Consider the following 26,824-nt stretch of genomic DNA (forward strand, 5'->3'; position numbering starts at 1 on the left):
CTTAAAAAGATGAGAGAGGCCTGTAATTTTCATCATAGGTACACGTCAACTATGACAGACAAAAGTAGAAAAAAAATCCAGAAATTCACATTGTAGGATTTTTTATGAATTTATTTGCAAATTATGGTGGAAAATAAGTATCTGGTCACCTACAAACAAGCAAGATTTCTGGCTCTCACAGACCTGTAACTTCTTCTTTAAGATGCTCCTCTCTCCTCCACTTGTTACCTGTATTAATGGCACCTGTTTGAACTTGTTATCAGTATAAAAGACACCTGTCCACAACCTCAAACAGTCACACTCCAAACTCCACTATAGCCAAGACCAAAGAGCTGTCAAAAGACACCAGAAACAAAATTGTAGACCTGCACCAGGCTGGGAAGACTGAATCTGCAATAGGTAAGCAGCTTGGTTTGAAGAAATCAACTGTGGGAGCAATTATTAGGAAATGGAAGACATACAAGACCACTGATAATCTCCCTCGATCTGGGGCTCCACGCAAGATCTCACCCCGTGGGGTCAAAATGATCACAAGAACGGTGAGCAAAAATCCCAGAACCACACAGGGGGACCTAGTGAATGACCTGCAGAGAGCTGGGACCAAAGTAACAAAGCCTACCATCAGCAAGGGCATTGAAGATGAAACGTGGCTGGATCTTTCAGCATGACAATAATCCCAAGCACACCACCCGGGCAATGAAGGAGTGGCTTCGTAAGAAGCATTTCAAGGTCCTGGAGTGGCCTAGCCAGTCTCCAGATCTCAACCCCATAGAAAATCTTTGGAGGGAGTTGTCCGTGTTGCCCAGCAACAGCCCCAAAACATCACTGCTCTAGAGGAGATCTGCATGGAGGAATGGGCAAAAATACCGGCTAAAGTGTGTGAAAACCTTGTGAAGACTTACAGAAAACATTTCACCTTTGTCATTGCCAACAAAGGGTATATAACAAAGTATTGAGATAAACTTTTGTTATTGACCAAATACTTATTTTCCACCATAATTTGCAAATAAATTAATAAAAAATCCTACAATATGATTTTCTGGATTTTTTTTTCTCATTTTGTCTGTCATAGTTGAAGTGTACCTATGATGAAAATTACAGGCCTCTCTCATCTTTTTAAGTGGGAGAACTTGCACAATTGGTGGCTGACTAAATACTTTTTTGCCCCACTGTATCTATCAACAATGACAAGAATCATACGTGTCTCATTTCAGCTTGTTTTATCTTGTTCTTGATACCATGTCTTGTTTTGAGGTGTTTTGACTGATGTCATGTTAATGCTAATAATACTAATATTAGCATTGACATGAAATGAGTCAAAACATCTCTAAATAAGACATGGTATCAAGAACAAGATATTATGACCAAAATTCGTTAGCTAGCTAACCAACAACTAACGATGTATTTGAGAGACAAGAAGTGCTCAATATGCTAATGTCGTTATGTTTTCAATAAACATTGGAGATAAAATATAGTTTACATGTTGTCAACAAACTAAGACTACCCCGTCTGTTTTGCCCCATAGTTGCGCATGTGTCGGTTTTGTTGCTAAACAACCAACCCGTCTATAGACATCAATGCATGAATAAGATAAAATAATTGGAAGTTAGGGTTCGCCCCTACAGTAAGTGCTTATTTCATTAGCCGTGCTACTGATAAAGCAGAGATGTTCTATAAGTGTGGTGAGGGGATGTCAGTGTTCGTGCTCTAGGCCTACTGTACTGTACCTGGCTCTGAAGTTGGGAGACCTGCTTGGCATGTTGGATCTCCAGAGTCTCTGGCAACACAGAGTAGAGAGACTTTGCCTTATTCTTCCCTGCCTTCTTGTACTTAGTCTGAAAGAAAATCATTCAAACCAATGCAGATAAACAACATATACTGTGATTGACTTCAACTCCATATCAGAGGTTTCTCTTCGGCAACAGCCATAAAATCTGGAAATTGCTTCTCTCACAAACATTGTCATTGAAGTACAAAAATCTATGTGAACCGGCTGCTCTTCTCACCTGACTTTGCAGGTCAGAAACATTTTTGAGAAATTGGGTCTCCATGGTATCTGCTAGTACGGAATAGACGCTTTGGGACATACCCTTCTTCCCACTCTGTTTGTACTTGAGCTAAAGAAAAGACAATGAATCCATGATGGCTTTTAACATGAACCTAAAATTATACTTCCATAAATGACACGATTAAGTCATATTTAGTTACTCTGTGGATAACGCTGATATATTCATAAAGATTTGTAAGTAGTCCTATAAAATGTGCAATGTTCCTATCAGCATTATTATTCATGTCTTTGAGGAAAATTTGTGCTCACCTCGCTCTGCATCTCTGTGAGCTCCCGAGCTCTCTCTGTCTCCATCGTCTCAGGGAGTTGAGAGTAAGCCGAGCCAGAGAAGACTTTCTCACCTTTGTATTTGAGCTGGAAAACAAAGTAATGGATGTGAGTTAAGGTAGGCCTCCGTGCTTCAGCAAACAAAGTAAAGTAGGAGAGCTGCTGCTCAACAATAAAGACAGGAATAAAAACGATGGCTTACCCTAAAGAAACATCCAATAGTGTAGTTATTTATGGTAAAGGCATTGGAGCACTCAAATAACACAGGTAGAGATTTGCCACATCTTAGAACGCTCAGGCTTTATTCCATTAGATGGACAGGCACACTGATGTTTGAAACTGATTTAATGGATGTTTGTCAGTAACAGGAAGGGTTTCCCAGCCCATGTTCTTACCTCACTCTGTAGCTGGGAAGCCTCTTTGGCGTGCTGGGTCTCCAAAGTCTCTGGTAAGGTGGAGTAGAGAGAAGTGGAGGCCTCTTTCTTCCCTGCTTCTTTGTATTTTGTCTGGAAAACAACAGCAACAAAAGACAGTGGTGGAAAAAGTACCCAATTGTCATACTTGAGTAAAAGTAAAGATACCTTAATAGAACATGACTGAAGTAAAAGTGAAAGTTATCCAGTAAAATACTACTTGAGTAAAAGTATTTGGTTTTAAATATACTTAAGTATCAAAAGTAAATGATCAAATATACTTAAGAATCAAAAGTAAAAGTAAAAATAATTTTGAAATCCTTATATTAAGCAAACCAGACGGCATCATTTTCTTGTTTTTTATTTATTTACGGATAGCCAGCGGCATCCTCCAACACTCAGACATCATTTACAAACCAAGTATGTGTTTAGTGAGTCCAACAGATAAGAGGCTGTAGGGATGACCAGTTATGTTCTTTTGATAATTGTGTGAATTAGACAATTGTATTGTCCTGCTAAGCATTCAAAATGTAATGAGAATGTTTGGCTGTCAGGGAAAATGTATGGAGTAAAAAGTACATCATTTTCTTTAGGAATGTAGTGAAGTAAATGTTGTCAAAAACATAAATAATAAAGTACAGATACCCAAAAAACCTACCTAGTAGTACTTTCAAGTATTTTTACACCACTGCTATTTTTGTAGACATAATGAAAATAGACAGGTATTCTCTGACTAAAATACATTTTGTTGTACATGAACATTGATAAAGTAAAAGGATAAATGTTTCTTTGTTTCTCTTGGAAAGGGAATTCCTCATTTTCTGGCTTCAGTTATCGACAAAAGGCAACATCCAATTTAGAGAATCACAATTTGTACGAATCAATCGATTGATGTTAATGGGGGATTTACAGTAAAATAACTAAAGTTCGTACCATATTCAGCCCATGTTGATGTTTGGTGATTTTAAACAGACATTTACCTCGCTCTGCATTTCAGACATCTGCTTTGCAAACTGTGTCTCTGCTGTCTCGGGGAGCAGAGAGTAGAGGTTGATAGAGTTCTCCTCAGTATCTTCTTTATACTTGATCTGGTATAGTAGAAATGGAGAGACAGCTTGTGAACCAGAGATAGTTGAGACCAAGCCTACAAAAGCATTATTTATTTAACTAGGCAAGTCAGTTAAGAACAAATTCTTATTTACAATGACGGCCTAACCCGGACGACGCTGGGCCAATTGTGTGCCGCCCTATGGGACTCCCAATCACGGTCGGTTGTGATACAGCCTGGAATCGAACCAGGGTCGTTTCGCCTCGAACACTGCGCCATTCGGGAGCCCGAGTGGCGCATTACCAAACAGCAGTATGAAAACCTTGGTATAGTATGTGTTCGCTTCCCTTTTAGTTATTTAGATATATTGGATATGAAGAGGCGACATAAAACATTTACCAGCGCTGACCCACAAACCAAAATACGCGATAGCCTGAATGAAATTATTAATGCACATTTTTGGGGAGAGAATGCACATTGTACTCTCTGTGTATTCGTACAGCATATACACACAGCATTTACCTCACTTCGCATTGATGATTGTCGTTTCGCAAAATTTGTCTCAATCGTTTCGGGCAGCGTAGAATAAAAACTGGGGGAGGTGTCCTTTTTCAGTCCTTCCTTGTACTTTAGCTGGAATAAAGGAAACATGAAAACATTGTTTTGAGATAAATGTAATAGCACATAAATAGGGTTAATAAAGCACCTGGTTTCCACAGGTTTCCCTTTTCATTTAATCTGGACTCATGGGTAGACGTAACGTACTGCAGTAAAAGTACATTTGGGACACTCCAATTAGTATGATATGTTACCCTTCGTATGGTATGTATTCATTTGCGGATGTCCATCAGCCATTTCGTATGATATGTTACGAATTGCCATTTGGAAAATATGTTACGGATTTAGGGGTAGGGGGTTAAGGTTCGGTTTAAGGTTAGGGTTATGAGTTAGGTTAAAAGGTTAAGGTTATGGTTAGGGGCAGGGTTAGCTTACATGCTAAGTAGTAAGTGCTAAAGTTAACTGTGATGAGATTAGAACAAGGAACCTTTGGGTTGCTAGACGTTTGCATTATACACCCATCCCACCCACCTGCTTTTGTTTTTGCCTTAATTAAGTAACCTTCTGTCTTATGCAACCATACCAAACATAACATATCACACTAATTTGAGTGTCTTGAATTGACAGAGTATACCAAACATTAGGAAAACATTCCTAATATTGATTTTCACCCAATTTTGCCCTCAGAACAGCCTCAATTCGTCAGGGCATTGACTCAACAAGGTGTCCAAAGTGTTCCACAGGGATGCTGGCCCATGTTGACTCCAATGCTTCCCACAGTTGTGCCACCTTTGAGTGGTTGACCATTCTTGATACACAAAGGAAACTGTTGAACGTGAAAAACCCAGCAGCGTTGTAGTTTTTGACACACTAACCGGTGCGTCTGGTACCTACTACCATAGGTAGTTCAAAAACACTCAATGGCACACATACACAATCCCATGTCTCAATTGTCTCAAGGCCTCAAAATCCTTCTTTAACCTGTCTCCTCCCCTTCATCTACACTGATTGAAGTGGATTTAACAAGTGACATCAATAAGGGATCATAGCTTTCACCTGGATTCACCTGGTCAGTCTGGGTCATGGAAAGAGCTGGTGTTCTTGATGTTTTGTATACTCAGTGTACATTTACTATGTATGTTACATCTCTTCTATGAAATCAGGCTGTTTCATTGTACCACCATCATTATTTTCTACATGCTAAATAGTCTACATATATACTATATGTGTGAGATTATATGCAGGTAATTGTGAATACAGTATGTCTTTATACTCTACCTCACTCTGTAGCTGGGAAGCCTCTTTGGCATGCTGGGTCTCCATTGTTTCTGGTAAGGTGGAGTAGAGAGAACTAGAAACTCCCTTCCTCCCTGCTTCTTTGTACTTCATCTAAATTGAGGAAAAACAGATACATCATTTTATTCAGTATTTATTTCCAATGACTTTATTCAAGGATCTGTATAATTTTAATGGGCAACGCCACACCGTAAAGAGGTTATCATGAATTTGACAGAAACATACAGGCACCTCAGTGGCAAGTAAAATTCTGTATTTCATATTTCAGTACACTTACGGTAATATAAATATGGTATCAAAGCAAGTACTGTGTAATGACACTAAGTACAATACCGTAAAATTGACTATATTATACTGTAAAATAGTAAATGCTGCCTTAATCGGAATTAATAAATAAATTAATGGATGACTGACATTCATTGAGGGTAAAGATTGTATTTCACAGTATTTTACTGTAATCACAAGGGATTGGTGCAAGGAGGTTGGCTACTAGGTAAAGCGTTTACACGTTACAGCATTTGAATTCATATACGGTGTTTTATATCACTTACACTTCTAGACGCCTTAAAAAAGGCTTCCAAACTAGCAGCGAAACAGACCAAAAGCTCATGGCAAAATGCTCAACCATTTAAGGTCGCATCCACCCCAATCTGTCCCCTATACATTTGAAATTAAATGGGGCTCTATAAACACATAGGAGTTAAATTGGTACAGTATTCTCACTCAGGGGTGCAACAAATAGCCTCTTACAAGGCAAGCCTCAAAATATGTTAATGAGCCAGAAACAACAATACCATGCACCCACTAATGGTCAAAAGGTTTTTGGAGCTTCAAAGATACAGTACTTTATTCTGTGGGGTGGAATTACAGTACCATTCAAAATACAGCAATTATTTCCTCACCCACAACATTTTCAGAGTAACTTACTGTTGATAATTCCCCAAAATACTGCATAAATTACAGTTTTCCATTACAGTGCATCATTCCAAATGGAACAAAGATGTAAGAAAATTGTCCCTTAACTGTAAGGGATAATAGTTGCTAACCTCACTCTGAAGTTCAGATACAGCTTTCGCAAACTGTGTCTCGGTTGTTTCTGGAAGCTGAGAGTACACACTCGTGGAGATACGCCTTTTTCCTTCTTCTTTGTATTTATTCTGGAAAAAAAGGAAAGTAATGTGTTAAATAATCATTCTACTTTCTGGGTGATTCTCAATCATTATACAGAAATGCGCCCAAAACAGAAGTTATTAACTAAATGTCCAGCCACCTTGCTCTGCATCTCTGTCATTTCTCTGGCAAACTGTATCTCTGTGGTCTCTGGGAGTAGAGAGTAGAGGGAGGTTGAGATGTCCTTCTTTCCACTCTCTTTGTATTTGATCTGAGAAACAGAGAGAGAGATGAGTCTGTATTAACACTCATTTAATGATCACAATCCAGGCACTTGTGTAGATATGAAAGTATTGGATACAGTGCCTTCAGAAAGTATTCACACCCCTTGACTTATTCCACATTTTGTTGTGTTACAATCTGAATTCAAAATGGATTAAATTGATTATTTTCTCTCACCCATCTACATACAAAACCCCTGTTCTTTGAAAAAGTTAGCAAATGTTTTGAAGATGAAAATGAATCTAATTTACATAATTTACATAAGCATTCACACACACGAGTCAATACTTTGCAGAAGCATCTTTGGCAGCGATTACAGCTGTGAGTCTTTCTGGCAATGTTCCCTCTAATGTTTTGGGGCACTGAGCTAAGTTTTGGTCTTGTGAGTGGAAACTTGAATGTTGTGAAAATGTTGTGCAACTTCCGGCTCGCGTTTAGAGTGAACACTGAGGCTGTACCATTACAGTTTTAGACAGTAGCCAATAGGCTATCGTGGCTATTTGAGCATTATGTAGGCCTACCAACAAAACCAATGGTGCAAATCCCATTACATTTTCACATGGAAATAGCTTTTTATTTCTATGATATAGCCTACATTAGCCTATACATTTTTACATTATGAAGGGCTTGACATTAATTCATGATTTGTTTTACTTAGTCTGTAACACCATGGGCCAAATAGGTGACTGTAAATTGCATTGTATTGTGTTGTATGATGCAAGAAATCACTTTACAAAATAAAATGTATTATTATTACCATACAGAGAATTAGACTATGTAGGCTACCCCTCTGACTACTGGCTTATTTGCAGTAACTTCCCATTCCCATTGCTGCCCTAAACGTATCCATAACTGGGCTAATAACTAGCTAACTAGCAAAGAATATCAACAAACGTTCACACACTCTGATCTGAACTAATCTGAAAAAAGTGCATTCATTCACTCGGGGTGATTGAAAGACCCCTCAAAGGGCTACCTGCCCAAATTTTACTTTGTTGTGCTCTGGCTCTGCCTACAGCAAAATCAGAGACTCAGTCTTGCAAAGTTAGATTTGTTTTGGTTTGTTGCATTGAAAAGGGGCTGATATAATGTCGATTTGATCACAAAAAAACAATTGATCTATATAGTGCAAACTAATGTGGTGAACTCAGTGAAGTTCAATCTCTTGCGTCTCTTTGCGTGGCCTGGCACAGCTTAGATGAAACTTTGCAATGTTCCCTCACTTGGATTGTGCAACATTTGCCCATTATTCTTTTTGAAATTCTTAAAGCTCTCTCAAATTGGTTGTTGATCATTGCTAGCTAACCATTTTCAGGTATTGCCCTAGATTTTCAGGTAGATTTAAGTCAAAATTGTAATTTGGCCACTCAGGAACATTCCCTGTATTCTTGCCCCAAACATAACACTTTGTATTCAGGACAAAAAGTGAATTACTTTGCCACAATTATTTTGCAGTATTACCTTAGTGCCTTATTGCAATCAGGATGCATGTTTTGGAATATTTGTATTCTGTACAGGCTTCCTTCATTTTACTCTGTCAATTAGTTTAGTATTGTGGAGTAACACAATGTTGTTGACCCATCCTCAGTTTTCTCCTATCATCACAGCCATTAAACTTGGTTGCTGTGTTAAAGTCACCATTAGCCTCATGGTGAAATCCCTGAGCGGTTTCCTTCCTCTCCAGCAACCGAGTTAGGAAGGACGCCTGCATCTTTGTAGTGACTGGGTGTATTGATACACCATCCGAAGTCTAATTGATACCATGCTCAAATGGATATTCAGTGTCAGCTTTTTGTTTTCTTTCACCCACCAAATGTTGCCCTATTTTGCCAGGCATTGGAAAACCTCCCTGGTCTTTGTGGTTGAATCTGTGCTTGAAATTCACTTTGACTGAGGGACCTTACAGATAATTGTACTGTATGTGTGTGGTACAAAGATGGGGTAGTCATTCGAAAATGATGTTAAACACCATTATCGCACACAGAGTCCAACTTATTATGTGACTTGTTATTTAGGCTTGCCGTAACAAAGGGGTTGAATGCATATTGCCTCAAGGCATTTCAGATTTTCATTTTTTATTAATTTGTAAACATTTCTAAAAACAAAATTCCACTCTGACATTATGGGGTATTGTGTGTAGATCAGTGACACAAAATCTGCATTTAATAAATTTTAAATTCAGGGTGTAACAACAAAATGTGGAAAAAGTCAAGAGGTGTGAATTCCTTCTGAAGGCACTGTACTCGGGAGAATTGTTTCTGAACCCGGATTATGTCTGAAGACATCTGGAGTGGCAATGGAAGTTGCAACCAGAATGACTATAACGCAAATATATTAATGCCAGGAGCATTCATGCTCACCTCGCTCTGCATCTCTGTGAGCTCCCGAGCTCTCTCTGTCTCCATCGTCTCAGGGAGTTGAGAGTAAGCCGAGCCAGAGAAGACTTTCTCACCTTTGTATTTGAGCTGGAAAACAAAGTAATGGATGTGAGTTAAGGTAGGCCTCCGTGCTTCAGCAAACAAAGTAAAGTAGGAGAGCTGCTGCTCAACAATAAAGACAGGAATAAAAAACTATGGCTTATCCTAAGGAAACTTCCAATAGTGTAGTTATTTATGGTAAAGGCATTGAAGCACTCAAATAACACAGGTAGAGATTTGCCTCATCTTAGAACGCTCAGGCTTTATTCCATTAGATGGACAGGCACACTGATGTTTGAAACTGATTTAATGGATGTTTGTCAGTAACAGGAAGGGTCTCCTCTGAATTAGTTATGACGAAAAATGTAATGTACAGACATCAGATGGGCAGCCCATGTTCTTACCTCACTCTGTAGCTGGGAAGCCTCTTTGGCGTGCTGGATCTCCAAAGTCTCTGGTAAGGTGGAGTAGAGAGAAGTGGAGGCCTCTTTCTTCCCTGCTTCTTTGTATTTTCTCTGGAAAACAACAGCCACAAAAGACACTGCTACTTTTCGAGACATAAAAATAGACAGGTATTCTCTGACTAAAATATTTTTTTTTGTACATGAAGATCGATAAAGTAAAAGGATAAAGGTTTCTGTGTTTCTCTTGGAAAGGGAATTCCTCCTTCTCTGGCTTCAGTTATTGACAAAAAATGCAACATCCAATTTTGAGAATCACATTTTGTACAAATCAATCAATTGATGTTAATTGGAGATTCACGGTAAATTACTGAAGTTCGTACCATATTCAGCCCATGTTGATGTTTGGTGATTTTAAACAGACATTTACCTCGCTCTGCATTTCAGACATCTGCTTTGCAAACTGTGTCTCTGCTGTCTCGGGGAGCAGAGAGTAGAGGTTGATAGAGTTCTCCTCAGTATCTTCTTTATACTTGATCTGGTATAGTAGAAATGGAGAGACAGCTTGTGAACCAGAGATAGTTGAGACCAAGCCTACAAAATCATTGCCAAACACCAGTGAGAATAACGTATGTGTTTGCTTCACACACAAAAGCCTGCCCAAAGGTTAATTTATAGTTGTTTTAGAAAAATTGGTTATGAAGCAACATTAAACAATTCTAATCACTGACCCACAAACCAAAATATGTGATCAAATTATTCATGATTTCTCTGAGATTGTAATGTTCTTGTAGTTATTATGCAAGAATGCACATTGTACATACATGCTGTGTATTCTAACAGGATATACACATATACACACATATATACCTGGCTCTGCATTGCTGATTGTCGTTTCGCAAAATTTGTCTCAATTGTTTCGGGCAGCGTAGAATAAAAACTGGGGGAGGTGTCCTTTTTCAGTCCTTCCTTGTACTTTAGCTGGAATAAAGAAAACATCACATGAAAACATTTTTTTCAGACACATTTAATTGCCAACTAATAGCCAATTATAAAGCACACTTTAACCTGCATATCTACCACAGCATTCTGCAGCAATACGCCATCCCTTCTGGTTTGCGTTCACTGGGACTATCATTTGTTTTTCAACAGGACAATGACCCAAAACACACGCCCAGGCTGTATAAGGGCTATTTGACCAAGAAGAAGAGTGATGAAGTGCTGCATTAGATGACCTGGCCTCCACAATCACCTGACCTCAACCCAATCGAGATGGTTTGGGATAAGTTGGACCACAGAGTGAAGGGAAAGCAGCCAACAAGTGCTCAGCATATGTGGGAACTCCTTCAAGACTGTTGGAAAAGCATTCCTCATGAAGCTGGTTGAGAGAATGCCAAGAGTGTCATCAAGGCAAAGTGTGGCTACTTTGAAGAATCTCAAATATAAAATATATTTTTGATTTGTTTAACACACACACACACACACACACACACACACACAGGACATTTTTATTGTACAATTTTTCTGTACAGTCTAAATAGTCAATAATACTGAATAATAGATAAATGTGTGAGACTGCAAGTATGTGTGAGTACAGTATAGCTTTATACCAGTGTTTTGAAAGCTACTCTGAAAATATAATTTACCATGCTACACTAAAGCTACCCTTAAGGAAAATATAGTTTACTTAACTAAAGTTACTTTGAAAAAGTAGTTCACTACATCCAAACGACAAAATTATCATACGAAAATCTGAAATGTCATAAACGACATATTGCAAGATAGATAGATCCCTTTGAGGTCATAATTTAACAGAATGTGTAATTTAGCCTATTAGAACAAAAAACATGAGTTGGTACACACAGGAAAATGATTTGGTGTGGAGGTGCTGACTAACGGAGAATAAACTATAAAATAAAGAGAGTCCATATACACTCCATATATAAACTCCCATATATATACCCCCATTACTGTGCTGAGAGAATGGTGACATCATTTAGGACCTTTATGGTTGCAGTGACACATCCATAACCTGAGCAGAAACCAGATTGCATACCAGAGAGAATACTATAGACATCAAGAAGGCTAGTCAGTTGATAAATGACAAGACAAGTTTTTCCAACACTTTTGATAAACAGGGCAAAATAGAAATTGGCCTATAACAGTTAGGATCCGCTTGATATCCCCCTTTAAATAAAGGATGCACAGTGGCTGCCTTCCAAGCAATGGGAACCTCCCCAGAAAGGAGAAAGTGGTTAAACAGGTCAGAAATAGGCTTGGGGGCCTCCCGGGTGGCGCAGTGGTTAAGCTGTGCCATCAGAGTCCCTGGGTTCGCGCCCAGGCTCTGTCGTAACCGGCCGCGACCGGGAGGTCCGTGGGGCGACGCACAATTGGCCTAGCGTCGTCCGGGTTAGGGAGGGCTTGGTCGGTAGGGATGTCCTTGTCTCATCGCGCACCAGCGACTCCTGTGGCGGGCCGGGCGCAGTGCGCCCTAACCAAGGTTGCCGGGTGCACGGTGTAGCCTCCGACACATTGGTGTGGCTGGCTTCCGGGTTGGATGCGCGCTGTGTTAAGAAGCAGTGCGGCTGGTTGGGTTGTGTATCGGAGGACGCATGACATTCAACCTTCGTCTCTCCCGAGCCCGTACGGGAGTTGTAGCGATGAGACAAGATAGTAGCTACTACAACAATTGGATACCACGAAAATGGGGAGAAAAAGGGGTAAAAAAAAATTTAAAAAGAAGAAAAAAAAAAAAAAAAAATAATAATAATAATAATAATAACAGGCTTGGCGATGATAGGGGCAGCAACCTTAAAGCAGAAAGGGTCTAAACCATCTGACCCAGATGTTTTTTTGGGGTCAAGTTTAAGGAGCTCCTTTAGCACCTCAGACTCAGTGACTACCTGCCGGGAGAAACTTTGTAGCGGGGCAGGGGAAAAAGAGGGAGGAGTATTGGGGCTAGTCACATTAGAAGGGGTGGGAGATGAGAAAATGTTGGACGGGCAAGGAGGCATGGCTGAGTCAAATAGGAATTCTGACTTAATGAAGTGGTGATTAAAGAGCTCAGCCATGTGATTCTTGTCAGTAACAACCACATAATCAACATTAAGGGACATGGGCAGCTGTGAGGAGGAGGATTTATTCTCCAGGTCTGTAACCGTTTTCCAGAACTTCTTGGGGTTAGATGCACAGAGAGAGAACTGCTCCTTAAAGTAACTAACTTTGGCTTTCTGGATAGCCTGAGTGCACTTATTTCTCATTTGCCTGAACGAGAGCCAGTCAGCCTGAATATGCGTGTGCCGAGCGTTTCACCAAATGGAATTCTTGAAGTGGAGTAACTCTGCCAGATCACGTTCGAACCAGGGGCTGAACCTGTTTTTAATTCTCATTTTCTTTATGGGGGCGTGTTTGTTAACAATACCACTGAAAATATAAAAAAATAATTTCCAAGCGACTTTGTCAGAGGGGATCAAGCTGATTCAATGCCAATTTACAGAGGCTAGGTCATGAAGGAAGGCTTACTCATTAAAGTTTTTTAGCAAGTGTCTATGACAAATCAGGGCAGGTCTTTTCACCCTACAGGCATTATGAACACAGGCTGTAAAACAGTGATCACTAAGGTCATTACAGAAAACACCAGACCGACACCTATCAGGATTATTATAACATCGAGGAGAGTAGCCTTTTCTGGGTGTTTGGAGTCATACCTTGTGGGATTGGTAATAATCTGAGAAAGATTTAGGGAGTCCCATTGCTTTAGGACTTGGTCAGGTGGTTTAAGCATGTCCCAGTTTTGGTCACCTAGCAGGACACATTCAGACTTGGTATAAGGGGCCAGGAGAGAGCTTAGGGCATTTAGGGTACAGACCGGTGCTGACGGTGGATGATAGCACTCAGCAACCGTCAACAAAGAGCTATTTGAAAGTTGAATGCTTAAAACCAGCAAATCAAATTGTTTGGGGACAGACTTGGAGACAACCGAGCCCTGAAGGTCTTCCTTGGTAAAGATTTCCACTCCACCACCTTCAAAAGATCTGTCTTGCCGAAAAAAGTTATAACCAGAAAACCTAACATCAGTGTTCAAAACACTCTTTCTTAAACACGTCTCAGTAATGACCAACACAACTAGATTGGAGCTGTGTGCAATAAATATACAGTATATTAAGTATTAAAGCACAATTGTACTGTATGCTAGCATGTTTTTCACACTGGCTTAAGCCATGGAGGGAGCAGGCCAGCCAAGGCAACTGTTGCCTAGCACAACCACTGCCACCGTTCAGTCCCTTCATATTTCACCCAATCACTTTTCATTGCACTTTCAGTTCATACGCAACAACTGTAGTTTAGACATAGACCACAACCACACAACCACTGACCACATATATTGACCAGAACAACACAGCTACAGGTCATAACTACTGAACACAACTCCTGACCATTACTGACCACAACTACTGTCCACAATCACACAACTACTGAACTAAAGTACTGACCAAAACTACTGACCAAAACCACACAACTACTGACCACAACCACAGAACCACAACTACTGACTTCAACTGCTGACCACAACCATGCAACTACTGAACCACATAACTACTGACGACAGCTACTGAACTAAAGTACTGACCAAAACTGATCACAACTATACAACTACTGACCACAACCACACAACTACTGACCACACAACTACTGAACCACACAATTACAGACCACAACTATTGAACACAACTCCTGGCCACAACCATACAACTACTGACCACAACTAATGACCACAACAACACAATTACTGACCACAACTAATGACCAAAACTACTCACCACAACAACACAATTACTGACCACAACTAATGACCACAACACAATTACTGACCACAACTAATAACCAAAACAACACAATTACTGACCACAACAACACAACTACTGATCAAAATTACTGACCACAACCACACAACTTTTGACTACAACCACACAACTGCTGACCACATCTAATGACCACAACCATAAAACTACTGACCACAACCACACAAATATAGACCACACAACTACTGACCAAAACCACATAACTACTGACCACAACCACAACTTCTTCCATTATCTCAAAAATACTTATACAAAGTTAAAGCATGCCCCACAACTTTATTTGTAATGTTACCATCTTGTTAACAACTGAAAACACTACCAACCAGATTATGGAACACCCTGCCAACCAGTGTGAGAGAGTGCAGTACCTTTGTTAGCTTCAAGGCAAATCTGAAAAAGTGGCTAAAGGCAAACCAGTCATGTGAACATTAAAACATTCAGACTCTTAAGATGTCAGATACTGTAGAACAAAGGCACATTTAAACTCTGATGTAATATTAGCATTATATTGTCTATTGTATTTTTCAATGTTTTATATATAGAGATATTTGAATAGTGTTTTGTATTGTAGCATTGTAATGATGTTGATTGTTTTCTGCCCAGGGACTACAGATGGAAACTTGCTATCTATCCAAATCTGGTGCAATGGCATATTGTACATGGCCCCTGACAAATAAACACATTTTAATTTAGTTCAACTATCACCAAGCTACTGCAAAATGCATTTAAATTACTAGTTGAACTACATGTAGTTCAGTACTCCCCATTACTGTTTATACTCTACCTCACTCTGTAGCTGGGAAGCCTCTTTGGCATGCTGGGTCTCCATTGTTTCTGGTAAGGTGGAGTAGAGAGAACTAGAAACTCCCTTCCTCCCTGCTTCTTTGTACTTCATCTAAATTGAGGAAAACATATTCAGCATTTTATTCAGTGTTCATTTCCAATTACTTTGGTCAAGGATCCATACCATTTTGATGGGCATTGCCATAATTCCAAATGGAACAAAGATGTAAGAAAATTGTCCCTTAACTGTAAGGGATAATAGTTGCTAACCTCACTCTGGAGTTCAGATACAGCTTTCGCAAACTGTGTCTCGGTGGTTTCTGGAAGCTGAGAGTACACACTCGTGGAGATACGCCTTTTTCCTTCTTCTTTGTATTTATTCTGGAAAAAAGGAAAAGTAGCCTATTATGATATATAATACATGACCAAAAGTAGTTGGACACCTGCTAATCGAACATCTCATTCCAAAATGATTGGCATTAATATGGAGTTGGTCCCCCCTTTGCTGCTATAACAGCCTCCACTCTTCTGGGAAGGCTTTCCACTAGATGTTGGAACATTGCTGCAGGGACTTGCTTCCATTCAGCCACTTAGTGAGTACAGGCACTGATGTTGGGCGATTAGGCCTGGCTCGCAGTCTGCGTTCCAATTCATCCCAAAGGTGTTCGATGGGGTTGAGGTTGGGGCTCTGGGAAACGAGTCAAGTTCTTCCACACCGATCTCGACGAATCATTTCTGTATGGACCTCGCTTTGTACAAAGGCGCATTGTCATGCTGAAACAGGTAAGGGCCTTCCCCAAACTTTTGCCACAAAGTTGGAAGCACAGAATCGTCTAGAATGTAATTGTATGCTTTAGCGTTAAGATTCACTGGAACTAAGGGGCCTAGCATGAACCATGAAAAATAGCCCCAGACCATTATTCCTCCTCCACCAAACTTTACAGTTGGCACTATGCATTGTGGCAGGTAGCGTTCTCCTGACATCCGCCAAACCCAGATTTGTCTGCCGGGCTGCCAGATGATGAAGCGTGATTCATCACTCCAGAGAATGCGTTTCCACTGCTCCAGAGTCCAATGACAGGGAGCTTTACACCACTCCAGCCGATGCTTGGCATTGCGCATGGTAATCTGAGGCTTGTGTGCGGCTGCTCGGCCATGGAAACCCATTTCATGAAGCTCCAGACAAACAGTTATTGTGCTGACGTTGCTTCCAGAGGCAGTTTGGAACTTAGTAGCAAGTGTTGCAACCGCGGACAGACGATTTTTACACGCTACGCACTTCAGCATTCGACGGTCCAGTTCTGTGAGCTTATGTGGCCTACCAGCCGTTGTTGCTCCTAGACGTTTCCACTTCACAATAACAGCAATTACAGCTGACCGGGGCAGCTCTAGCAGGGCAGAAATTAGACAAACTGAATTGTTGGAAAAGTGGCATCCTATGACAGTGCCACGTTGAACGTCACTGAGCTCTTCAGTAAGGCCATTCTACTGGCAATGTTTGTCTATGGATATTGCATGGGTGTGCGCTCGATTTTATACACCTGTCAGCAACGAGTGTGGCTGAAAAAGACGAATCCACTAACTTGAAGGGGTGTCCACATACTTTTGGTTATATAGTGTATAATCTTTCTACTTTTTTTGGTTAATTCTCAACCATTATACAGAAAAGCGCCCAAAACAGAAGTTATTAACTAAATGTCCAGCCACCTTGCTCTGCATCTCTGTCATTTCTCTGGCAAACTGTATCTCTGTGGTCTCTGGGAGTAGAGCGTAGAGGGAGGTTGAGTTGTCCTTCTTTCCACTCTCTTTGTATTTGATCTGAGAAACAGAGAGAGATGAGTCTGTATTAACACTCATTCAATGATCTCAAGCTAGGCACTTGTGTAGATATGAAAGTATTGGATAGGTATAAGAAATATGGTATAAAATACACCTAGAAAGACGGAAAGGTAGAGCTGCTACCTTATTGCTTATACTTATCTGTTTATTTTAGAGCTACATCAAGTGCCCAGGGGAATTGTTTCTGAACTTGGCTTATGTCTGAAGAAATGTGGAGTGCCAATGGAAGTTGCAAACAGAATGACTATAACAACATTATGTTAATGCCAGGAGCATTCATGCTCACCTCGCTCTGCATTTCAGTGAGCTCCCGAGCTCTCTCTGTCTCCATCGTCTCAGGGAGTTGAGAGTAAGCCGAGCCAGAGAAGACTTTCTCACCTTTGTATTTGAGCTGGAAAACAAAGTAATGGATGTGAGTTAAGGTAGGCCTCCGTGCTTCAGCAAACAAAGTAAAGTAGGAGAGGTGCTGCTCAACAACAGAGACCGGAATAAACAAAAATAGGGCTTACCCTAAAGAAACATCCAATAGTGTAGTTATTTATGGTAAAGGCATTGGAGCACTCAAATAACACAGGTAGAGATTTGCCTCATCTTAGAACGCTCAGGCTTTATTCCATTAGATGGACAGGCACACTGATGATTGAAACTGATTTAATGGATGTTTGTCAGTAACAGGAAGGGTTTCCCAGCCCATGTTCTTACCTCACTCTGTAGCTGGGAAGCCTCTTTGGCGTGCTGGGTCTCCAAAGTCTCTGGTAAGGTGGAGTAGAGAGAAGTGGAGGCCTCTTTCTTCCCTGCTTCTTTGTATTTTGTCTGGAAAACAACAGCAACAAAAGACAGTGGTGGAAAAAGTATCCAATTGTCATACTTGTACTTAAGTACTTTACACCACTGAAAAGACACTGCTACTTTTGTAGACATAATAAAAACGTACAGGTAATCTCTGACTAAAAGGCTTTTTTTTGTCAGACGGACAAAGGTTTTTCTGTGTTTCTCTCTGAAAGGGAATTCCTCATTCTCTGGCTTCAGTTATTGATGAAAGAAAATATCACATTTTGAGAATCATATTTTTCACAAATCAATGAATTGATTTCAAGCGGAGATTTTCACGGTAAAATAACTAGAGTTTTGAACTGTATTCAGCCCATGTTGATGTTTGGTGATTTTAAACAGACATTTACCTCGCTCTGCATTTCAGACATCTGCTTTGCAAACTGTGTCTCTGCTGTCTCGGGGAGCAGAGAGTAGAGGTTGATAGAGTTCTCCTCAGTATCTTCTTTATACTTGATCTGGTATAGTAGAAATGGAGAGACAGCTTGTGAACCAGAGATAGTTGAGACCAAGCCTACAAAATCATTGCCAAACACCAGTGAGAATAACGTATGTGTTTGCTTCCCACACAAAAGCCTCCCCAAAGGTTCACTTATACATGTAGTTGTTTGGATAAATTGGATATGAAGCGACAAGAAAGATTTCTAATCACTGACCAACAAACTAAAATATTTGATAACCTGAAATCAAAATATTTATGACTTCTCTGAGATCGTACTCAGAGCAAATTTAAATAAAACAATCAAATAACTATTTTACTCGTAGTCATTCTGTGAGAATGCACATTGTACATGTATTTTAGTTATTTTTTATTTAACCAGGCAAGTCAGTTAATAACAAATTCTTATTTACTATCACGGCATACACCGGCCAAACTCAGACGACGCTGAGCCAATTGTGCGCCACCCTATGGGACTCCCAATCACGCCCGGTTGTGATACGGCTTGGATTCGAACCAGGGTGTCTGTAGTGACGCATCTAGCACTGACATGCAGTACCATAGACCTCTGTGCAACTCGGGAGCCCATATTGCATACTGTGTATTCTAACAGCATATACACACATTGGTATTCTTTACCTGGCTTCGCATTGATGATTGTCGTTTCGCAAAATTTGTCTCAATTGTTTCGGGCAGAGTAGAATAAAAACTGGGGGAGGTGTCCTTTTTCAGTCCTTCCTTGTACTTTAGCTGGAATAAAGGAAACATCACATGAAAACATTGTTTTGAGTCTAATTGAATTGTACTCTTATAGCCAATAATAAGGCAATAGCGGTTAGAGCGTTGGGCCAGTAACCGAAAGTTCGCCGGTTCGATTTCCCAAGCCAACAAAGTGAAAAATCTGTCGATGTGCCCTTGAGCAAAGCACTTAACCCTAATTTGCCCCAGGGGTGCTGTACTACTATGGCTGAAACTGTAAAACAACACATTTCACTGCGCCTATCCAGTGTGTGACAATAAAAAACATATGTACTCTATATTTATAGATATGTTTTTTATGTACCATTTTTCTGTACCAGCTAAATAGTCAGAAATACTGAGTAATAGATAGCATATGTGTGAGATTGCAAGTATGTGTGAGTACAGTATAGCTTTATACCAGTGTTGAGAAAGAAACGCTGAAAATATAAATTTACCAAGCTTGCAAGTACAGTACCAGTGAAATGTTTGGACACACCTACTCATTCCAAGGTTTTCTTTATTTTTACTATTTTCTACATTGTAGAATAATAGTGAAGACATCACAACTATGAAATAACACATATGGAATCATGTAGTAACCAAAAAAGTGTTAAACAAATCAAATAATATTTTATATTTGAGATTCTTCAAAGTAGCCACCCTTTGCTGACAGCTTTGCACACTCTTGGCATTTTCTCAACCAGCTTCATGAGTTACCTGGCATGCATTTCAATTAACAGGTGTGCCTTGTTAAAAGTTAATTTGTGGAATTTCTTTCCTCCTTAATGCGTTTGAGCCAATCAGTTGTGTTGTGACAAGGTAGGGTTGGTAAACAGAAGATAGCCCTATTTGGTAAAAGACCAAGTCCATATTATGGCAAGAACAGCTCTAATAAGCAAAGAGAAACAACAGTCCATTATTTTAAGACATTATATTTCTTCAAGTGCAATCGCAAAAACCATGAAGTGCTATGATGAAACTGGCTCTAATGAGGACCGCCACAGGAAAGGAAGAACCAGAGTTACCTCTGGCGCAGAGGATAAGATCATTAGAGTTACCAGCTTCAGAAATTGCAGCCCAAATAAATGCTTCACAGAGTTCAAGTAATAGACACATCTCAACATCAACTGTGCAGAGGAGACTGCATGAATCAGGCCTTCATGGTCGAATTGCTGCAAAGAAACCACTTCTAAAGGACACCAAGAAGAACAAGTGACTTGCTTGGGCAAAGAAACAAAAGGAATGGATGAGTAGGTGTTCTAAAACTTTCGACCGGTAGTGTACATGCGTCACGACTTCCACCGAAGTCGGTTCCTCTCCTTGTTTGGGCGGCGTTCGGCGGTCGACATCACCGGTCTTCTAGCCATCGCCAATCCACCTTCCGTTTTCCATTTGTTTTGTCTTGTTTTCCCACACACCTGGTTTACATTCCCTCATTACGTGACGTGTATATAACCCTCTGTTCCCACCATGTCTGTGTGTGGAATTGTTTGTTGTAAAGTGTTTGTGAATTGCTAACTGGTTTGCGACGGGTTATTTCAACCCGTATTTTGTTGTTTCTGGGTGCAGTTTGTTTTGCCTAATAAACTGCTCCGGTTGTTACCCATGTCTGCTCTCCTGCACCTGACTTCCCTGCAGCCAGTTATGCACCTCTTACAACATGTAGTTCAGTACTCCCTATCACTGTTTATACTCTACCTCACTCTGTAGCTGGGAAGCCTCTTTGGCATGCTGGGTCTCCATTGTTTCTGGTAAGGTGGAGTAGAGAGAACTAGAAACTCCCTTCCTCCCTGCTTCTTTGTACTTCATCTAAATTGAGGAAAAAAGATTCAGCATTGTATTCATGTATTTATTTCCAATGAATTTACTCAAGGATCTGTATAATTTTGATGGGCATTGCCATCATTCCAAATGGAACAAAGAAAATTATCTCTTAACTGTAAGGGATAATAGTTGCTAACCTCACTCTGAAGTTCAGATACAGCTTTCGCAAACTGTGTCTCAGTGGTTTCTGGAAGCTGAGAGTACACACTCGTGGAGATACGCCTTTTTCCTTCTTCTTTGTATTTATTCTGGAAAAAGGAACATATTGTGATATATAATGAATCTACCTTTTTGGTTAATTCTCAATCATTATACAGAAATGCGCCCAAAACAGAAGTTATGAACTAAATGTCCAGCCACCTCACTCTGCATCTCTGTCATTTCTCTGGCAAACTGTATCTCTGTGGTCTCTGGGAGTAGAGAGTAGAGGGAAGTTGAGATGTCCTTCTTTCCACTCTCTTTGTATTTGATCTTAGAAACAGAGAGAGATGAGTCTGTATTAACACTCATTCAATGATCTCAAACTAGGCACTTGTGTAGATATGAAAGTATTGGATAGGTAAAATAAATATGGTGAAAATGAATTCTAAATGCTATATAGTACCTCACTCCGTAACAGGGACGCTTCTTTGGCGTGCTGGATGTCCTTGGTCTCAGGGAGTAGAGAGTACAAAGAAGTGACCACCTCCCTCTTGCCCACTTCCTTGTACTTGGTCTGCAACACCACAAGAAAAATATCAATTCACATTGCAGGGCCCTTGTGCAGACACGTGTAAAGTGAACTTTAATGAAAGTTAGATTTTGTTTGGAATGAATGTTCACCTCGCTCTGCATTTCAGACATCTGCTTGGCCAACTGGGTCTCTGTGGTCTCGGGAAGCAGAGAATACAGGCTTGTCGAGATCTTCTGCTTCCCCCCCTCTGTATACTTGAGCTGAAGGAGGAGACACGGAGATATGTGTTTCTTGATCCTGAATCTTCTTAAACATTCTCTGAAGTTCATGATACATTTCTGTAATACTTTCTAATAACTTAAATGAAATAGCATTTAAGTATTTATAAACTATAAATAAGTATTTCATTATTTGTAAACATGTACAATGAATAAGCATTATTATGTATAAGTATTTACAATGGATTATTCATGAACGGTATTATAAAGTTTTACACCAAATTCTTCTAATCATTCAGTGACTCATGTCTGAGTCATAGGCCTTCTGTGCTGTGAAATTACCTCGCTCTGTAAGTCGGAGACCTCTTTTGCAAACTGGGTCTCTGGTGTCTCCGGGAGCAGAGAGTAGAGGCTAAAGGAGTTCTCCTTCCTGTCTTCTTTATACTTTTTCTACAAAAATAATTTGAGTCAACATGATTGAACTTAAAAAGATTGGAGGATAAATCAATAACATTTATTTATGAAGCCTTTTTTACATCACTCGATGCAACAAAGTGCTACAAATCCTTGTGAATCATCAAGAAATATACTCCTTCTGTTTTTTGTTGTTGATAAATTGGATAATGAAGAGGCGATGTGAAACATTTCCAACCGCTGATTCACAAATTAAAATACATGATAGATTTAATTAAATTATTCATGATTCATCTGAGATTCTACTCAGGGCAATTTCTTTTTAAAATAACCTTCCCTTTTTTATGTAGTCATTCTGTGAGAATGCACACTGTACTCCCTGTGTATTCTAACAGCATATACACACAGACATATTCTTTACCTCACTTTGCATTGCTGATTGTCGTTTCGCAAAATTAGTCTCAATTGTTTCGGGCAGAGTAGAATAAAAACTAGGGGAGGTGTCCTTTTTCAGTACTTCCCTGTACTTTAGCTGAAATAAAGGAAACATTACATGAAAACATTGGTTACCTCAAATGAAAACTAGAGAAAACTAGAAACTCCCTTCTTGACTGCCTTCTTGTACTTTATCTGACACGAAAACAATAACAGATATCTCAGGACAAGCTAAAAAAAGACTTCCCTTTAAAAGGACCAAATATACAATGAAAAAAATTGACAATTGAAATGGGTCTACATAAGGTTTTCATAACACATTCATAACACATTCATAACACATTCATAACACACATACCACAAGTATATTAGTTTTTCATAAACGTTGACGTCAAATGCCAACAACCGCAAGTTGATATTTTTTTATTATGCTGTTTTTGACATATACAATTCTGAAAGGCTTATGTCATTGCTTATGAATGTGATACGTATGGGCTATGACGTCCTTATGTAAGTAATAACGTTCAAGTAAAGTGTTACCTAACATTTGGCTTTGATTTTTGTGTTCTTGATGTCCATACCTCACTCTGGAGTTCTGACACAGCTTTAGCAAAATGGGTCTCAGGGGTCTCTGCTAGTTGAGAGTAAATGCAACTGGAGGAATTCCTTTTGCCACTTTCTTTGTATTTGTTCTGAAGGATGACAATGCAAAAATACTCAATTAATTAAACCCAGGCATAGACAATAAGCAAGCTTCAATCTGCACAACATGTTATATTGACTAAGGCTGAGCTTAACTTTAGACCACTTCTGACGTACACAAAACATCTCACAAACTTTTATTTTGGGGTGTTCTAAACCTTGAAATAGCTCTGAGACTATAGTTTCAGTAAATACTTCCCTGACTTCACAAATGAATACACACCTCGCTCTGCATCTCTGTCATTTCTCTGGCAAACTGGATCTCTGTGGTCTCTGGGAGTAGAGAGTAGAGGGAGGACAGAGTACCTTTGCTTAACTCTTTGTATTTCATCTGAAAAGGAGGATACAGAGAACAGCAACTAATGACAACGTTCTAATTGAATTCAGGCTCAACACTTCAACATTTTCTTTCAAATGTACTGAGTAGAGGGCATTGACTGTCTTGGGTTTAGGCGGGTATCACACTAAACACACTTTTCAAAGGTGCGGACACACTAGGAATGATCCTACATCGTAACACGCCTCCCCTCGCCTCACATTTTCACTGTTGTCTACGGCTGTTGGTGTGACCTTGTGTCGTCATCAATGTCCATGTTGTTTGTAAATGTTGATTATAAATGATGATTGCCTTCACACTTAAGACACGTTCCTGAATAAGGCCAATGAAGTGAACTGAAGTTAGAATACCTCACTCTGTAGCAGAGAAGCCTCTTTGGCGTGTAGAATCTCCATGGTCTCTGGTAGCAGGGAATACATGGAAGTAGACAGCCTTCTCTTCCCTGCCTCCCTGTACTTGTTCTGCAACACAAGAGAAATAACGTCAGTTGGTTTTTGCTGCTTGACTCATTGTATTCTGGTCTCACCACTCTAGGCTGTGTTTAATACTGGCAGTGGTATATTGATCATGCCCGGGGTCATGGGATTTGAACGGTAGCTAACAGTCTGACTGGGAAGTAGACTCAGTTCATTGCCCATCAGACCGTGGAGGCTAGGTACACGGACGTCTTCGCCACTGGCCATCTCGGGTTGGCCAATCAGTAAAGGGAGAATGTTAAAGAATGTTTATACAGTGACCCCATGTGCGCAACACTAAAGCTACCATACGGTCGTTAAATCTTTCCTCCTCATGATGAGAAGAGGAAGCGGAGGAAGAAGAGGAAGAGGAGGGTGGTATTACCTCACTCTGGAACTCTTTCACTGTTTTAGAGAGCTGCATCTCAGTGGTGTCTGGAAGCAGCGAGTACAGGCTGCTGGAGATCTCCCTTTTCCCCTCCTCTCTGTACTTGCTCTGGAAAAGAAACAAGCACATTCCAAAAACGCTGCCATTCCTAGGCATATTGCGAGACCAGTGCTAAGTGAATTAATTTTCTCGGCACTGTGGTTGATGCGTCAGCCACTCAAGTGGATGATATCCGATTTGAATGTCGTTCGTTCTCAATTTTACCAAATGGTGTCAGAAGTGGGAAAAGTTCTCACCTCACTCAGCATGTCCGAATGCTCCTTCGCAAACTGAGTCTCAAGGGTCTCCGGGAGCAGTGAGTAGAGAGAAGTGGATATCTCAGTCTTCACATTCCCTTTGTACTTGATCTGGAAAAATACCAAGTTAGTATTGTATTAATATCTACTGTAATCCTTGTTATTTATCTGATGCCAAAGTGTTTCAGTAGCATTTAACATATTTATCGACTGAACGTATTCAACCTTAAGCCAGGTAAGTCTTCTAGCACACATTATCTTTTACAATAACAACCCGTTTCGGAATTACTGTGAAGGGTGACTTCAAGCTCAAGATGATCAGGCTGGACATATGCAGCCAAGCAATTACACTCTAACGCTTCTGTGTAGCTAGGTCAGAGAGGCTGAAATAACAAGGAGGTTTGGTGTGATGTCACTACCTCACTCTGTAGCTCGGAGGCCTCTCTGGCGTGTTGGGTCGCCATTGTTTCTGGAAGCACTGAGTAGAGACACATTGCTGTTTCCAACTTTCCTTCCTCCTTGTACTTGGTCTAAAACATAACAGAAATGGAAAGACAATACGAATAATCCCTACTAGTATCCATGCTAAGACAAATGCACAAACACAAAACATACCTGTGTCATAGTTTATGAACATAGTCTAAAATGACAAAGTGCTTACGAGAAAAACGACTTAAAATGATAAGGAAAGGGCCTCCCGGGTGGCACAGTAGTCTAGAGACTCTGGGTTCACGCCCAGCCGGCCGCCGTGATGTCCGGGAGGTCCGTGGGGCGACACAAATTGGCCTAGCGTCATCCGGGTTAGGGAGGGTTTGGCCGGTAGGGATATCCTTGTCTCATCGCGCACTAGCGACTCCTGTGGCGTGCACGCTAACCAGGTCGCCAGGTGCACGGTGTTTCCTCCGACACATTGGTGCGGCTGGCTTCCGGGTTGGATGTGCGCTGTGTTAAGAAGCAGTGCGACTTGGTTGGGTTGTGTTTTGGAGGACGCTTGGCTTTCGACCTTCGTCTCTCCCGAGCCCGTACGGGAGTTGTAGCGATGAGACCAGATACAGTGGGGCAAAAAAGTATTTAGTCAGACACCAATTGTGCAAGTTCTCCCACTTAAAAAGATGAGAGAGGCCTGTAATTTTCATCATATGTACACTTCAACTATGACAGACAAAATGAGAAAAAAAAAATCCAGAAAATCCCATTGTAGGATTTTTTTATTAATTTATTTGCAAATTATGGCGGAAAATAAGTATTTGGTCAATAAACAAAAGTTTCTCAATACTTTGTTATATACCCTTTGTTGGCAATGACAGAGGTCAAAAGTCTTCACAAGGTTTTCACACACTGTTGCTGGTATTTTGGCCCATTCCTCCATGCAGATCTCCTCTAGAGCAGTGATGTTTTGGGGCTGTTGCTGAGCAACATGGACTTTCAACTCCCTCCAAAGATTTTCTATGGGCTTGAGATCTGGAGACTGGCTAGGCCACTCCAGGACCTTGAAATGCTTCTTACGAAGACACTCCTTCGTTGCCTGGGCAGTTTTAATGCTTTTAGGATGTTGGGCCAAGCGTCAAAAAAATGTTTTTGCTTCTATCCATGTTTAAAAGACCAGCCAAGCCCTTTTCACAGTGAAAGGTCACATTATATTAATATATTAAGCTTGTGAGAGCTTCAGGTGAAGCATCCGTGTTGAATATTGATGTGAGTTTTATTCAGTCAAACTGTTGTTTGTC

At 40.3% G+C, this 26,824-nt stretch overlaps 1 protein-coding gene across 19 annotated transcripts in view; it reads right to left on the reverse strand.

Annotated features, from left to right (window-relative positions):
* LOC110489705 (LIM zinc-binding domain-containing Nebulette) overlaps positions 1-26,824 on the reverse strand; it is a 110,973-nt gene that overhangs the window by 26,562 nt on the left and 57,587 nt on the right. For 6 of the 19 annotated variants that reach the window (XR_005036053.1, XM_036943888.1, XM_036943897.1 and 3 more), the window contains 33 exons: positions 25,517-25,627; positions 25,098-25,208; positions 24,799-24,909; positions 24,309-24,419; positions 23,845-23,952; positions 23,501-23,611; positions 22,906-23,016; positions 22,413-22,520; positions 22,002-22,112; positions 21,784-21,894; positions 21,540-21,650; positions 21,317-21,427; positions 21,054-21,164; positions 19,254-19,364; positions 18,526-18,633; positions 18,047-18,157; positions 17,631-17,735; positions 17,213-17,323; positions 15,776-15,886; positions 15,507-15,617; positions 10,731-10,841; positions 10,291-10,398; positions 9,864-9,974; positions 9,403-9,507; positions 6,921-7,031; positions 6,697-6,807; positions 5,633-5,743; positions 4,319-4,429; positions 3,729-3,836; positions 2,731-2,841; positions 2,318-2,422; positions 2,007-2,117; positions 1,728-1,835 (listed from right to left, as the gene is read on the reverse strand). The exons of 3 other annotated variants lie outside the window; for them this stretch is intronic. Coding sequence is in view for 15 of the 16 variants with exons in the window: in XM_036943888.1 (XP_036799783.1) it covers positions 1,728-1,835; positions 2,007-2,117; positions 2,318-2,422; positions 2,731-2,841; positions 3,729-3,836; positions 4,319-4,429; positions 5,633-5,743; positions 6,697-6,807; positions 6,921-7,031; positions 9,403-9,507; positions 9,864-9,974; positions 10,291-10,398; positions 10,731-10,841; positions 15,507-15,617; positions 15,776-15,886; positions 17,213-17,323; positions 17,631-17,735; positions 18,047-18,157; positions 18,526-18,633; positions 19,254-19,364; positions 21,054-21,164; positions 21,317-21,427; positions 21,540-21,650; positions 21,784-21,894; positions 22,002-22,112; positions 22,413-22,520; positions 22,906-23,016; positions 23,501-23,611; positions 23,845-23,952; positions 24,309-24,419; positions 24,799-24,909; positions 25,098-25,208; positions 25,517-25,627 (3,627 nt within the window). In the remaining variant the exon portion in view is untranslated. The remainder of the gene's footprint in view (positions 1-1,727; positions 1,836-2,006; positions 2,118-2,317; positions 2,423-2,730; positions 2,842-3,728; positions 3,837-4,318; positions 4,430-5,632; positions 5,744-6,696; positions 6,808-6,920; positions 7,032-9,402; positions 9,508-9,863; positions 9,975-10,290; positions 10,399-10,730; positions 10,842-15,506; positions 15,618-15,775; positions 15,887-17,212; positions 17,324-17,630; positions 17,736-18,046; positions 18,158-18,525; positions 18,634-19,253; positions 19,365-21,053; positions 21,165-21,316; positions 21,428-21,539; positions 21,651-21,783; positions 21,895-22,001; positions 22,113-22,412; positions 22,521-22,905; positions 23,017-23,500; positions 23,612-23,844; positions 23,953-24,308; positions 24,420-24,798; positions 24,910-25,097; positions 25,209-25,516; positions 25,628-26,824) is intronic. 10 more of the 19 variants (XM_036943890.1, XM_036943891.1, XM_036943895.1 and 7 more) reach the window with 10 other exon arrangements.

This window comes from Oncorhynchus mykiss, chromosome 15, assembly GCF_013265735.2.
Source record: "Oncorhynchus mykiss isolate Arlee chromosome 15, USDA_OmykA_1.1, whole genome shotgun sequence".
Classification (NCBI taxonomy): domain Eukaryota; kingdom Metazoa; phylum Chordata; class Actinopteri; order Salmoniformes; family Salmonidae; genus Oncorhynchus; species Oncorhynchus mykiss.